Source organism: Mastacembelus armatus, chromosome 3, assembly GCF_900324485.2.
Source record: "Mastacembelus armatus chromosome 3, fMasArm1.2, whole genome shotgun sequence".
Classification (NCBI taxonomy): Eukaryota; Metazoa; Chordata; class Actinopteri; order Synbranchiformes; family Mastacembelidae; genus Mastacembelus; species Mastacembelus armatus.
In genome coordinates this window covers 15,162,848-15,179,136 of record NC_046635.1, presented here as the reverse complement: position 1 = coordinate 15,179,136, position 16,289 = coordinate 15,162,848, and the positions used below count along the sequence as shown (strand labels likewise).

The 16,289-nt window shown below is 40.0% G+C and overlaps 1 protein-coding gene across 1 annotated transcript in view; it reads left to right on the top strand.

The window, feature by feature from the left end:
- LOC113138270 (CUB and sushi domain-containing protein 1) overlaps positions 1-16,289 on the top strand; it is a 950,854-nt gene that overhangs the window by 256,391 nt on the left and 678,174 nt on the right. The window contains exon 3 of the mRNA XM_033325108.1: positions 6,655-6,767. Coding sequence (XP_033180999.1) covers positions 6,655-6,767 — 113 coding nt within the window. The remainder of the gene's footprint in view (positions 1-6,654; positions 6,768-16,289) is intronic.

The window sequence follows — 16,289 nt, the reverse complement described above, 5'->3', positions numbered from 1 at the left end:
ATGATGTGCTCCACAAACACCTGCATGCCCCTGCAAATCTCTGCAATTACATAACCCAGAATGTGCCTTTTAAAAAAGGTCAATCAAGATTTGCAGCCATGGAAGCCCCTTGTTGATCAGTTTATTGGCGTGTGGGAAATTAGACACAATCACTTTTTCCTACTTCTTTACAAACTCACCAACAATCAGATAACCAACGTATATTTAACATGAAAATAACATAAAAGCAAGAATAACGCAGCCCAAATTCATACAAACACTGATAAAATTTTAGTTGTTACATTGGACTTCGACCACTACATTGTGAAAAACCAACAACAATTTCTGCATGGGCAAGAGAGTGACTCTTGTGCAAATGTATGCACATTTGTTGTTGCAGAAAAGCATACACATGCAAAAGGAATCACTCATGGGTTCACTCTTACAGTATACCACTGGTGCGTATATTTTCTAATGCATATGTACAGTGGGTACGGAAAGTATTCAGATCCCCTATAAATTTTTCACTCTTTGTGTCATTGCAGCCATTGTCCAAAATCAAAAAAGTTCATTTTATTTCTCATTAATGTTCACTCAGCACCCCATCTTGACAGAAAAAAAAACAGAAATGTAGAAATTTTTGCAAATTCATTAAAAAAGAAAAACTGAAATATCACATAGTCATAAGTATTCAGACCCTGTGCTCAGTATTGAGTAGAAGCACCCTTTTGAGCTAGTACAGCCATGAGTCTTCTTGGGAATGATGCAACAAGTTTTTCACACCTGTGTTACGGCCCCTGAGGTGCCGTTTGACAATCTTCTGGTAAACCCTTGAAAGTTGGCTAGTGACGTACGACGTACGTCAGTTGAGACGCGCCATTCAATCACTGCATCCGGTATATAAGGACCGGAAAAGCTTTACTCAGGCGGTGAACTGGGATTTTATGTGAACAGTTCTCCCACTTCGAAACTCTCTGACTGTTTGTGTAGCTTTACGCTTAGTTTGTACTTACGTGTGTGTGCAAACGCCATTTGCACGTTTTGAGTACTTGTGTTAATAATCGCTGTTTATAGTAAATAATGTCTTTTGGTGTTTTGTTCTGTACTTCACTTATGGTAACGTGTTTTGAGGTGATACTTTCATTTGTTTGTTTGCGAAATGGTGTTGTCAGTGTTTTCTCACTATTATTGATAGAATAAATGTCACAACAGAAAATTCATTACGTGAGCCGTACCATCTACCTTCATTCTTCCACCTTCCCTTATCCTTTACCCTTATGTGAAGTCTCATTCGGGCTGGGACGTAACACCTGGATTTGGGGATCCTCTGCCATTCTTCCTTGCAGATCCTCTCCAGTTCTGTCAGGTTGGATGGTGAACATTGGTGGACAGCCATTTTCAGGTCTCTCCAGTTATTTTAGCTGTGTGCTTAGGGTCATTGTCCTGTTGAAAGGTGAACCTTCGGCCCAGTCTGAGGTCCTGAGCACTCTGGAAGAGGTTTTCTTCCAGGATATCTCTGTACTTGGCCGCATTCATCTTTCCTTCAATTGCAACCAGTCGTCCTGTCCCTGCAGCTGAAAAACACCCCCACAACATGATGCTCCCATCACCATGTTTCACTGTAGGGACTGTATTGGGCAGGTGATGAGCAGTGCCTGGTTTTCTCCACACATACCGCTTAGAATTAACGCCAAAAAGTTCAATCTTGGTCTCATCAGACCAGAGAATCTTATTTCTCATAGTCTGGGAGTCCTTCATGTGTTTTTTGGCAAACTCTATGCAGGCTTTCATGTGTCTTGCACTGAGGAGAGGCTTCCGTCGGGCCACTCTGCCATAAAGCCCCGACTAGTGGAGGGCTGCAGTGATAGTTGACTTTGTGGAACTTTCTCCCACCTCCCTACTGCATCTCTGGAGCTCAGCCACAGTGATCTTTGGGTTCTTCTTTACCTCTCTCACCAAGGTTCTTCTCCCACGATTGCTCAGTTTGGCTGGACGGCCAGGTCTAGGAAGAGTTCTGGTCGTCCCAAACTTTTTCCATTTGAGGATTATGGAGGCCACTGTGCTCTTAGGAACCTTGAGTGCTGCAGAAATTCTTTTGTAACCTTGGCCAGATCTGTGCCTTGCCACAATTCTGTCTCTGAGCTCCTTGGGCAGTTCCTTCAACCTCATGATTCTCATTTGCTCTGACATGCACTGTGAGCTGTAAGGTCTTATATAGACAGGTGTGTGCCTTTCCTAATCAAGTCCAATCAGTTTAATTAAACACAGCTGGACTCCAATGAAGGAGCAGAACCATCTCAAGGAGGATCAGAAGAAATGGACAGCATGTGAGTTAAATATGAGTGTCACTGCAAAGGGTCTGAATACTTATGACCATGTGATATTTCAGTTTTTCTTTTTTAATAAATTTGCAAAAATTTCTACATTTCTGTTTTTTTTCTGTCAAAATGGGGTGCTGAGTGTACATTAATAAGAAATAAAATGAACTTTTTTGATTTTGGCAAATGGCTGCAATGACACAAAGAGTGAAAAATTTAAAAGGGTCTGAATACTTTCCGTACCCACTGTATGTTCTTTTACATTAGATAAATTGACTTTGTATGGTTTTCATAACTCAAAGGTCATGGGGCCCATATTACAGAAAATTTAAGCTTTACAACAATAGTTATGTTTTACACAGTGGTGACACATTGAAGATCTTCCAGCAGGCAGTGGAATCAAATTCAATGATTTTCAAGGTCCAGGAATGGAATACTCACACATTTTTTTCTGGAAGTCAGAATTTTTTGTACAGTTTATTTAAATTTTCTATCAGTGGCTTGCTTTACATCAACAAAACTGGATTGGAAAGTAGTTTCACTGATACTCTGGTAGAAACTGGACTCTTCACTCTTTTATAAAAATAAATCTACAGCCTACACAAGAATACCATTTTTAGTTTTTTGGAGCAGGGTGCCTTAGTTATGGTGAAACATTGGAAAGTTTTACTGTTGCATGTAAAATGGAAATCCACTCCGTTTACTTCATTTAAACTTTATCTCCTCTTATTCTACACCTGTGGGCTTCCCATCACAGTCACCTATTCCTCTAACATCACCACAGCAGTTGGAGTTTAAGTGCCTCGGTCAAACACATTAAATGGTCATTGAATACATCTCTTCATCAATGCTCCTGTCAGGTATTCCACTGGTCAAGTGGATTTCACCTGCCAACTGCCTGTTCACAAGCATTTTCCTTACCTGTGAGACAGTAAATTTCCCAGGCTGCCAATATCAATCTTGATTTGGCTTTGTTAAAGTGTGCTTGATATAGGGTGTCACAGCCATCGCTAGAAAACAACACATGACACCCTACAAATAAGTGTTCTGAAATACATTCAGTCACTGCTGGTCAGTGTAAATGTCTTAGAAGTGTGATCAACATTTAACTATCCATAGTTCCAATACCACATTCATTTAGAGAGAGTAACACACTTAACTTAATGAAGCTAATACCTTTAAGACCAGCAGCCTCTGCAGACCCTTTAATGATGCATTCCTCATGTACTGTTCCATCTCAGTTAATTAGAATATCATATAAAGTTGATTTATTACACTAATTCAATTAAAAAAGTGAAACATATATTTATATAGATTCATTACACAGACTGATGTAGTTCATGGATTTGTTTGTTTTAATATTGATCATTATAACTTACAGCTAATGAAAACCCAAAATTCAGTATCTCAGAAAATTTGAATATTACTTAAGACCAATAAAAAAAGAAGGATTTTAACAGAAATGTTGAACTACTGAAAAGTATGAACATGCACAGCACTCAATACTTGGTCAGGGCTTCTTTTGCATGAATTACTGCAGCAATATGGGTACATCTGTGCATGGTGGCTCTTGAAGCACTGAGTCCAGCTGCAGTCCACTCCTTGTGAATCTCCCCCAAATTGTTGAATGGGCTTCGTTTCACAGGCTGTGGTTTCCCTGTCGCTTGTGCACCTTTTTCTACCACGTTTTTCCTCCATTCAACTTTTCACTAATATGATTGGATACAGCACTCTGTAAACAGCCAGCTTCTTTAGCAATGACCTTATGCCTCTTACCCTACTTGTGCAGGGTGTCAGTGATCATTTTCTAGACTGTCAAGTCAGCTGTCTTCCCCATATTTGTGTGGCCTGCTGAACCACACTGAGAGACTGAAGGCTCAGGAAACCTTTCTAGATGTTTTGAGTTAATTAGCTGATTAGAGTACTGCCATGAGTCTCCAATACTGAATTTTATTGAACGTTTTCACAATATTCAAATTTTCTGATACTGACTTTTGAGTTTTCATTAGCTGTAAGTTATAATGATCAAAATTAAAAGAAACAAACGTGAAATATAGTTGCAAGCAGCAATGAACGGCCCTCGCCGCGAGCGAACCGCGTCCCCCAGCGAACCGCCTCCCCAAGCCCCTCCCTCTGAACAGGCACCCCCCACACAAAGGGGGTGCCGTTTGTGTGCAGTTGCATTTGGAATGCATCTTTTCTTCCAAAATGGGAATGTAAAATTTTCCCAATAGTATTCACCAGCAGTTACTTTGTTCATGGCAGGCTTACATACAGCATTACCAAGATTTTCTAGGCTCTCTTTATCATTTTACACAAATTCCAAAATGCTGCCAACTGCACCAGTTGCTATTATTTAAGCGACTATTTTCCAGTATCATATGTCTTATTACTGTACTATCATCCAATCTGAGCAGTAATCCTAGCATTATGACATCATGTCTGTCAACATGAGACATGCCAAGACTGGCAGGCAGAGGGAGAGATACTGTTAAACAGGCAGATGCAAATGGGCAGTCAGACAGGTGAACAAAGCAACACAAAGGCACACAGGCAAACTGGCTGGTTGGTCAATTGACTGCAAAGGCCAACTGGCTGAAACCACTGATTGATGTCTGATTACATAATTTGTTTGACTGGTTGGATAGTTGACAAACTGGATCAACGATCATATATTCTTACTTATTTTAAATAAATGTCAAAAAGCTGTGGGATTAGTGTTGGCCTGACTGGGAGAGAGAGTGAGATGGAACAAGAACAGAAAAAGAGGAAGGCAAGCTAGACAGTGAGAAAAAGAAAAACAAGGAAGAGTTGCAAAACTATTAACATTCGATACTCTCTATTGGTGTAAACAACAGCCTTCTAAAAAGCCCTACCACTGGAACCTGAATCTTCAGTTTCATGTAAAACCCCAAATATCACGAAACAGCAGTTACTGGCACTACGCATAAAACTGGACAAGAAAATGGAAGTGCCAGACACTACTGTGGCTAAATCAAATAAAATTTCTGTAAAACCTTTGATTCTCTTTTCACCTGAACACACATTTCACACACTTCTCCATTCTGTCCTTCTCCATTTCCTCTGTCTCCTCTCTTCTCTCGTCACTTGTCATATGCTCCTTTCATCCATTATTGTCTGCCCTTTATGTCCTTGCTTTGAGCCCAGAAAATTTTAATTATTCATTTTTCACAATTCTGTTTTCACCATCCTTTGTGTTGCTCAGTCTTTAAGTGTTTTTGGTCTTATTTATCCATTTGCCTGATTTCTTCTTTCCTTGTACATGTTTCCCCCCTCTCTTCCTCTCTCCAATTTCTCATTTTCATTCTCTCTTTATGTGCCACCTACCTCTCTGCTGACCTGATTGACCTTTCAAATGATGAACAGAGTTAAGTATTAAATGACTGCCAATAGTACAGAAATTAGACTCATTGTTGTCATTGCTGTGATTACATTAGCACTTGAATCCAGTTTTAATATCTGTCCTTGTTTCCTTTTTTTCCATTTGGTTTTGTCTTTCTTCACTTTTACTTCTTTCATGCATAGCACACCAAGGAAAAATTATGTTGTCTAAGCTTGTCTGTTGTTCTTGTAATTTTTAAATATCAAGATATACGTAATTGTAATATTCATTATTCAGCCACACTTGTACTCTTGCACTGCAGCATACATATACTAGTAAATTAAGCATCTTTGTCTATTAATCCACATATCTGCTTCTATCAAAAGTGCCGCAACTTCTGTTATTTACTTAAGCATGAAGATCAGATGTTAATTTCTCTTTTTTTATAACTGTTTCTTCATTATAAAAGCAGATTTTATTTGCATAATGTTGGTTTCATTACCTAGTCAGGTCAATGTACTATTCATCTCTTTCAGTTTCAATTTTGTGTTATTTGTTCACCTTGCTGTATCTAAGTCAAATACTAATATTACAGCATATATTCTTCTGTTTTTGTTCTGTATCTGCACTCATGATATGGTTGGCTATCATGAATAGTAGACATTGTGTACTGCAGCTCAGTGGCAGATTTATTTTTAGAGAGTGAGTAAATAATTCCCTTCACCCCCCTTTTATCCAACAAATGAGACAGCAGGAATCCTGAGAGTACCATTGAGTTAGGAAAACACAAAGAGAAATTCTTGCAGGAACCTTGCTTACGCCAGCAGGAATATTTATAGCTCCAGGGTTGGGGTCTTAACCACAACATCAACACCATCAGCACTGAATACACATGCGTTTTACTGTCCCATATCAGATTTTATGTTGCTGCAATATATGTTTTTAAAAATCAAGAGTCAACTATCTTTCTGTATTTCACACAGGTATATTTATGTGTTTCATTGTGTTTTTCAGATTGTCAGGATTCATGCTGCCCTCCCCTATAGTCAGCAGTGGATCTATATTGGCCTTGTGGTTTACCACAGACTTTGCTGTCAGTGCACAAGGCTTTAAGGCTGTATATGAAGGTAAGTGTGTGGTGTGAGTGTGAGTGTGTATAGTGATATGTGAATACTGGTCATTACACATAGGCAATTTCTGAGGCAATAGTGATGACAAGTGTGACCTGCACCGTGATGGAACAATTTTGGGAATGTTATTTTTCAAATAGGCTACTGCAGTCTGCTATATAAATAAGGTTAGACATTACTGATTGTGATTGTCATGAAGTATGCACAATGAGCACTGTATTCAGAAATCAAATTTATTTTATTAGAGTGTGGCCAAATGGCAGGATGGCTGCAGTTATTTGGAGTGATTTTGATGACATGGGTGGAGATGGTGGCAATATTTCACTAATACAGGTTATCAATTCAATCACTGACAAAATGTTAAATTCATCATCTGTCTACAGATAGGATCAGAAATTCATAATAAATTAGTTAAATGTTTTCTGTGTAGACTTGTGTGTCAGTTTACAGTAGTGAAAATCAGGAAGCACACTCTTTTTACATGAAATTATATTTAGCAACTTTCCCTGGACTCAGGGTGAAACTGTATAGTTTCAGTTTTTTGCCAAATATGGTAGAACTCTCCTCCTGCTTTGTGAGAATATTACTGTTTTCTTAAGTTCTATGAGCCTTGGCTCACAGCCCAGATATGTTGTCATGGTTGTCCTTCTGTCACTTAGAACTAGAATAGTTCATACACTATACAGTGGGTACGGAAAGTATTCAGACCCCTTTAAATTTTTCACTCTTTGTGTCATTGCAGCCATTTGCCAAAATCAAAAAAGTTCATTTTATTTCTCATTAATGTTCACTCAGCACCCCATCTTGACAGAAAAAACCAGAAATGTAGAAATTTTTTCAAATTTATTAAAAAAGAAAAACTGAAATATCACATGGTCATAAGTATTCAGACCCTTTGCAGTGACACTCATATTTAACTTACATGCTGTCCATTTCTTCTGATCCTTCTTGAGATGGTTCTGCTCCTTCATTGGAGTCCAGCTGTGTTTAATTAAACTGATTGGACTTGATTAGGAAAGGCACACACCTGTCTATATAAGACCTTACAGCTCACAGTGCATGTCAGAGCAAATGAGAATCATGAGGTCGAAGGAACTGCCCAAGGAGCTCAGAGACAGAATTGTGGCAAGGCACAGATCTGGCCAAGGTTACAAAAGAATTTCTGCAGCACTCAAGGTTCCTAAGAGCACAGTGGCCTCCATAATCCTCAAATGGAAAAAGTTTGGGACGACCAGAACTCTTCCTAGACCTGGCCGTCCAGCCAAACTGAGCAATCGTGGGAGAAGAGCCTTGGTGAGAGAGGTAAAGAAGAACCCAAAGATCACTATGGCTGAGCTCCAGAGATGCAGTAGAGAGATGGGAGAAAGTTCCATAAGTCAACTATCACTGCAGCCCTCCACCAGTCGGGGCTTTATGGCAGAGTGGCCCGACGGAAGCCTCTCCTCAGTGCAAGACACATGAAAGCCTGCATAGAGTTTGCCAAAAAACACATGAAGGACTCCCAGACTATGAGAAATAAGATTCTCTGGTCTGATGAGACCAAGATTGAACTTTTTGGTGTTAATTCTAAGCGGTATGTGTGGAGAAAACCAGGCACTGCTCCTCACCTGCCCATTACAATCCCTACAGTGAAACATGGTAGTGGGAGCATCATGTTGTGGGGGTGTTTTTCAACTGCAGGGACAGGACGACTGGTTGCAATTGAAGAAAAGATGAATGCGGCCAAGTACAGAGATATCCTGGAAGAAAACCTCTTCCAGAGTGCTCAGGACCTCAGACTGGGCCGAAGGTTCACCTTTCAACAGGACAATGACCCTAAGCACACAGCTAAAATAACAAAGGAGTGGCTTTGAAACAACTCTGTGACCGTTCTTGACTGGCCCAGCCAGAGCCCTGACCTAAACCCAATTGAGCATCTCTGGAGAGACCTGAAAATGGCTGTCCACCAACGTTCACCATCCAACCTGATAGAACTGGAGAGGATCTGCAAGGAAGAATGGCAGAGGATCCCCAAATCCAGGTGTGAAAAATTTGTTGCATCATTCCCAAGAAGACTCATGGCTGTACTAGCTCAAAAGGGTGCTTCTACTCAATACTGAGCACAGGGTCTGAATACTTATGACCATGTGATATTTCAGTTTTTCTTTTTTAATAAATTTGCAAAAATTTCTACATTTCTGTTTTTTTCTGTCAAGATGGGGTGCTGAGTGTACATTAATGAGAAATAAAATGAACTTTTTTGATTTTGGCAAATGGCTGCAATGACAGAAAGAGTGAAAAATTTATAGGGGTCTGAATACTTTCCGTACCCACTGTATATGCAATGCACACATACAGTAGATACAGTAGAGTTATTCAGCCATGTTTCATGTTTTCTTAATAGTATATTGGGGGGGGGGGGGGGGGGGGGGGGTGCACATCAGGTCTTGTGTTGACTTCCTGGCTTCTGTGCATGTCTGTTTGTTTGACCTTAATCTTTCTACAGTCGTGCATGTGTGTATGTGTGTGTGTGTGTGTGTGTATGCGTGAGTGCATATGTGTGTTCCTTGATACCTTGATATCATTGTGTCATGTGTATGCTGAAAGCAGACCTGACAGCCATCAAAATTTTCTTTTGGAAGCACTTGATCTTTTTTTTTTTTCTTGTTATTGTTCCATTTCATATATGTGGAGACCCTTTGTTGCCCCAGGAGTAATTGTGTGTTTGCTTGTGTGTATAGGCGAATGCGCATGTGAAGTGTACATATGTATGTATGACTGACAGTTATTTTTACTAATCTATCATTTTATGTTGCTTTGATATGATTTATAAAATGGACATGGTCAGACATGGTTTAAGGGTTCAGGTTAGAATTAGAGTTAAGGTTAGGGTGGTTGTTAGGCATGTGTTGTGTTGGTTAAGGATGGTGTGAGGGGGCTACTGAATTCTTTATGCCAATGATCACACAAAGATAAGTATAAGAAAAATAAGTATAAGATATAGATATAGTATGTGTGTTTGTTTATAAAGAGAATATCATTAATGCATCAAAACAAGGCATGGCATTTATTAGATGTTTAGTTTTTTTGTCAAAGAGACCAGACATCCATTATGTGATTGGGCTTTGTGTGCAAGTTTCAGTCAACTGGTTAGCTGTCGTCCTCATCTTTATGTCTGTAAGCAGTATCAAAAAGTAACACAAATATGAGACATAAAACTATGTATTTTAAGGTGTGCTACTGATATTGTCTGTCTACTGCAGCCTGCACAGAAAAAAATGTGATTTTGAAGCAATGTTAAACTCTATCACAGTCATCAGTTAGGCTGATTTCAAAGCAGATCAGTCATTCAGCTGCAACTTTGAATGTTTTTTATAATCTACAGAGTTACTGGTAAAAATCTGTTTTCATCCAACCAAGAAAAAAAAGTCTCACCATCTACAACATGAGAATTGTGAGCTGAATATTTGATGACTTCATAATGCTAGCAGTATTCATTCTTCGGGGTAAGCAATCCATTAAAGGGAAAGTTTTACTGTGCTTATAAATCTTTATGATTTTTCATTTGTCCTCTAACCTGTCTCTTTTATGATAAATAGTTTAAAACAGGAGACACTGCACACACCTTGCATAAATTATTAATGCGAATTCCATTTGGGACAGATCATAAAAATTATCTGTACCAGTTAGCATTTTTTATGCACATTTCCAATTAGCATATAAAAATTCAAATTCATATTCAAAATTTTATCATATACGTGTCATATACGTGGTTGTACAACAGTAGTGAAATGTAAATGCAACTCCAGGTTGCGCAGAAAAAAAATATAAGATTTATAAAAAAAGATAAATAGATAAACACTCTAATAAGAAAAAAATATGTACAACAGCTGTTGTACATCTCTGCTATTGCTTTGTGAGCTGTTGCTATGGTGACCTAAGCCCAGAGTGGGAAGAGGAGTGACAGTGACACAGCGCTTAACACATACAGAATGGAGAATCTGAGAAAACGTCACCTCACAAATTAGAGAACTACAGAAAAACTATAAGACCTATCACAATAATTCCTTGACTAACAGAGCCAAGAGGCTTCAACGAAGAGACTGATCCACTTTTTGTGGAGATATTCCAAAAAATGAAGGATTGGTGGTGAGTTAGAAACAGCCTTCATTTGTGTTTTTTACCAGAATTCCTGGACCTCTTTTATAATGGGAGTGAATGAGAGATTGAGCAGTCACTCTCTGTGGGTATGGCCACCTGGTCGAAAAACCGTAGGTCCTATCAAAATGAGAACAGTATTACCTGAAAGAAGACAAAAATCTCTACTACTTTAATATATAAATTGTTTATAAAGCTGAAAGTTGACACAAGAAGAGAAGAAAAGAAACAAAAAATTTGAAAAAAGTTGAAGAGCAAACGCTAGAGTGGGTGATGTCATCAGTGACATCACCCACTCTAGCTGTGAACATTCTGCTCCCATACACACCAATGTAAAAAGCCTTAAAAAACCATAAAACATAAAATGCGATTAATCAAAAACCATAACAGATACCAAAAAGCTGAATACAAGACTAATAGATTATTGCCTTCTGACCCGTTTGAAGGTTGAATGGTGTTTCTAGCTGAAAGTATGCTGAAACAGTTAAAAATGCTTGCTTTTTATCTGGGCACATGATGTCGCAAACTTTGACCATGCACTTTTTGACAAACTCGCCCTCATTAAAGATTTTGCAATCTCTTCTACCACAGTAAAACTAGCCTTTACAGCGGCCTCACTTTGTGATTTTGCTTTTGTGAACATAGTCTGCCATAAAACCAGACTTTTTTTCATCTCCTCTACCTTCTGGAGCTTGTGCTTTACGTCCAGGTCCTTGTACTTGTCGTGGTGTTTCTTTTCATAGTGTCTTTTTAGGTTATATTCTTTCGTTACAGCCATGGTGGCTCCGCATACAAGACAAACAGGTCTGTCCTTTATATTCGTGAACATATAATCTGCCCCCCACCTGTCTTGAAAGCTCCTGTTTTCCATCTTTCTTTTGGCCATTTTGGGGGAGGGGTGGATTACTTTTGTCTGAGGTGACTGGTAGCATGGATGCTAATGATTGTCAACAGAAAAGGAGGGGGCATTTGGCAGTCTCGACTAACGCGCCAACGCACTAACAAAGCATTCTGGGATTTGTAGTATTAGTGGTGTATACGCTATATACTGGCGGGCCAGCTCTAATACACATTTGATATGATCTCACGTGCCACATATAATTACTGAGTTTGACACCTGTGTTGTATGGTTTAGAGACAGTGGCACTGAGAAAAAGACAGGAGGCAGAGCTGGAGGTAGAGCTGAAGTTGTTGAGGTTCTTTCTGGTAGTGACGAGGATGGAATCAGGAATGAGTACATCAAAGGGACAGCTCATGTCAGATGTTTTGGAGAAAAAGCCAGGGAAGCCAGATTGAGATGGTTTGGATAAGTTCAGAGGAGGGACAGTGAATATATTGGTAAAAGGATCTGAGGTTAGAGCTGCCAGGAAGGAGGCCTAGAGGAAGACCAAAGAGGAGGTTCTTGGATGTAGTGAAGGAGGACATGAGGATAGTTGGTGTGGGTGTGAAGGATACAGAGGACAGGATTAAATGGAGGCAGATGATTCGCTATGGCGACCCATGAAGGGAGCAGCCAAAAGGAAAAGAAGTAGTACAGTGGATACAGAAAGTATTCAGACCCCTTTAAATTTTTCACTCTTTGTGTCATTGCAGCCATTTGCCAAAATCAAAAAAGTTCATTTTATTTATCATTAATGTACACTCAGCACCCCATCTAGACAGAAAAAACCAGAAATGTAGAAATTTTTGCAAATTTATTAAAAAAAGAAAAACTGAAATATCACATGGTCATAAGTATTCAGACCCTTTGCAGTGACACTCATATTTAAATCACATGCTGTCCATTTCTTCTCATCCTCCTTGAGATGGTTCTGCTCCTTCATTGGAGTCCAGCTGTGTTTAATTAAACTGATTGGACTTGATTAGGAAAGGCACACACCTGTCTATATAAGACCTTACAGCTCAGAGTGCATGTTAGAGCAAATGAGAATCATGAGGTCGAAGGAACTGCCCAAGGAGCTCAGAGACAGAATTGTGGCAAGGCACAGATCTGGCCAAGGTTACAAAAGAATTTCTGCAGCACTCAAGATTCGTAAGAGCACAGTGGCCTTCATAATCCTCAAATGGAAAAAGTTTGGGACGACCAGAACTCTTCCTAGACCTGGCCGTCCAGCCAAACTGAGCAATCGTGGGAGAAGAGCCTTGGTGAGAGAGGTAAAGAAGAACCCAAAGTTCACTGTGGCTGAGCTCCAGAGATGCAGTAGGGAGATGGGAGAAAGTTCCACAAAGTCAACTATCACTGCAGCCCTCCACCAGTCGGGGCTTTATGGCAGAGTGGCCCAACGGAAGCAAGGCACATGAAAGCCCGCACAGAGTTTGCCAAAAAACACATGAAGGACTCCCAGACTATGAGAAATAAGATTCTCTGGTCTGATCAGACCAAGATTGAACTTTTTGGCGTTAATTCTAAGCGGTATGTGTGGAGAAAACCAGGCACTGCTCATCACCTGCCCAATACAATCCCTACAGTGAAACATGGTGGTGGGAGCATCATGTTGTGGGGGTGTTTTTCAGCTGCAGGGACAGGATGACTGGTTGCAATTGAAGGAAAGATGAATGCGGCCAAGTACAGAGATATCCTGGAAGAAAACCTTTTCCAGAGTGCTCAGGACCTCAGACTGGGCCGAAGGTTCACCTTTCAACAGGACGTACGACCATGTGATATTTCAGTTTTTCTTTTTTAATAAATTTGCAAAAATTTCTACATTTCTGTCTGTTTCTGTCAAGATGGGGTGCTGAGGGTACATTAATGAGAAATAAAATGAACTTTTTTGATTTTGGCTAATGGCTGCAATGACACAGAGTGAAAAATTTAAAGGGGTCTGAATACTTTCCATGCCCACTGTAGATCGGAGTTTTTGACATATGAATAAAAAAAGACTGACAAGTATCTGAAGGAGTGACTTTCAGTACAAGTTTTGAAACATATTTCCAAAACAAAGTCATGACAAAACACTAAATTGTTTTATAGTACATTATCAATAGTTAGTTGAAACAGTATTTATTTGTTGTTTATTGTTGCTGTTCTTTTTGCTCTCCTCTATCCACTCCACTATCCCAACCGGTCTAGGTAGATGGCCGTCCAAACTCAGCCTGGTTCTGGTGGAGGTTTTTTTTCCATTAAATGGAGTTTTTCCTCTCCACTGTTGCCAAATTCTTGCTCATAAGGGATTTGTTGGGTTTTTGTAAAGTGCCTTGAGATGATTGTATTCTGATTTGGCATTACAGTATACAAATAAACTGAACTGAATTTCAAATGCAGCATGGTAGCTTAGTGGTTAGCACAGTTGCCTCACAGCAAGAAGATCCTGAGTTTGTAAACTGGCAGAGGCCTTTCTGTGTGGAGTTTGCATGCTCTCCCCCATGCTTGCGTGAGTTTTCTCCAGGTACTCTGGTTTCCTCGCACCGTTCAAAAACATGCATGATTCTAAAAACATTGGTGATTCTAAATTGCTTATTTGAGTGTGCGAGGTTGTTTGTCTCTATGTGGCCCTGCAATGGACTGTTGATCTGTCCAGGGTATACACCTGCCTTTCACCCAAAGAGAGCTGGGATAGTTTTCAGCAGATCGCCATGACCCTAATTAGGAATAAGCAGGTATATATAATGGATTGAATGATGGGAGAGTTTCTAAATCCACATGCTGTATTTTGTTTTTGTTCCAAATCCTGATGTCAAGGTTCAGCACTATATGGTTTTTTGTTGCTTGTCACGTTTGGGGGATGAGGACCAATAATTTGCCCACTCTGGTACTCAGGTATCAAGGTCTGACTTTATTTTAGTAGGAAAACAGATTTAATGCAGGGAATGAATGACCAGTCAGTGGAGAGTGAAGCAAGTGGTAAGCTATGGCAGACGAGGTTGCAGACAGGGCCAGACTCGGTAACACCGGGTTGGTCTTGAATGAAGGAATGGGAGTTGAAACGGGTAGTTTCCACAGAGCAGAAACTGATGGGGCAGGTTTCCTTGGTCAGAAGATCCGGGGTATCTGATTAATAACTCAGAGGAGACGGGAATCAGTCAATCACATTCAATTCAATTCAATTCAATTCAATTCAATTTTATTTGTATAGCGCCAAATCACAATACAAATCATCTCAAGGCACTTTACAAAAACTAAAACTAAAAACCCAACAATTGTCAAAACCTCCAGCAGAACCGGGTTCAGTTGGGCGGCCATCTGCCTCGACCGTTTGGGGTGAGTGGATAGAGCAGAGAGAAAAGAACAGCAACAATAAACAACAAATAACAAATAGACACTGCAGGTTGGTGGGACCAGTAACTGCACATCAGCGATATACAGCTCCAGGACCAGGGACACCTGCAGAAGGTACAGAGAGAACAGAGAGAGAGGGAGAGAGCACAAACTAGGGGAGAGAGAGAGCACAAGGTTAGTGACATTCAATGGAGGAATATACATGAGGTGGGAGGAGAGGAAGAGAGGGGGGGGGGGGGGGGGGTAGGGTAGGGGAGCTCAGTGCACCGATGGTCCTTGGGCAGTCTAGGCCTATAACAGCATAACTAAGGGATGGTTCAGGGTTGCCTGAAGCCAGCCCTAAGTATATGCTTTGTCAAAGAGGAAGGTTTTAAGTCTAGCCTTAAAAGTACAGAGAGTGTCTGCCTCCTGAACCCAGGCTGGGAGCTGGTTCCACAGGAGAGGAGTTTGATAACTAAAGGCTCTGCCTCCCAGTCTGCTTTTGGAAACTCTGGGAACCACAAGTAGACCTGCACTCTGAGAGCGAAGTGGTCTATTGGGATAATATGGTACTATGAGGTCTTTAAGGTATGAAGGAGCTTGATTATGAAGGGATTTGTATGTGAGAAGAAGGATTTTAAATTCTATTCTATATTTTACAGGGAGCCAATGAAGAGAAGCCAGTATAGGAGAAATATGATCTCTCTTGCTAGTTCCTGTCAGGACTCTGGCTGCGGCATTCTGGATTAATTGGAGGCTTTTTATGGAGATATTGGGACATCCAGATAGTAATGAGTTACAGTAATCTAGCCTTGAGGTAACAAATGCATGGACTAGTTTTTCTGCATCATTTTGAGACAGGATGTTCCTAATTTTGGAAATGTTGCGCAGGTGAAAGAATGCAGTTCTAGAGATGCCCAGGTGAAAGAATACAGTTCTAGAGATTTGTTTTATGTGTGAGTTAAAGGACATGTCCTGGTCAAAAATAACTCCAAGGTTTTTTACAGTAGTGCTGGAGGCCAGGGTTATGCCATCTAGAGTAGCTATAATTTTAGAAAAGTTATTTCTGAGATTTTTTGGCCCAAATATAATGACTTCTGTTTTGAATTTAAAAGTAAAAAGTTACTGGTCATCCAGGCCTTTATGTCAGTTAGACAGGCTTGAAATCTGGTTAACTGATTTGTGTT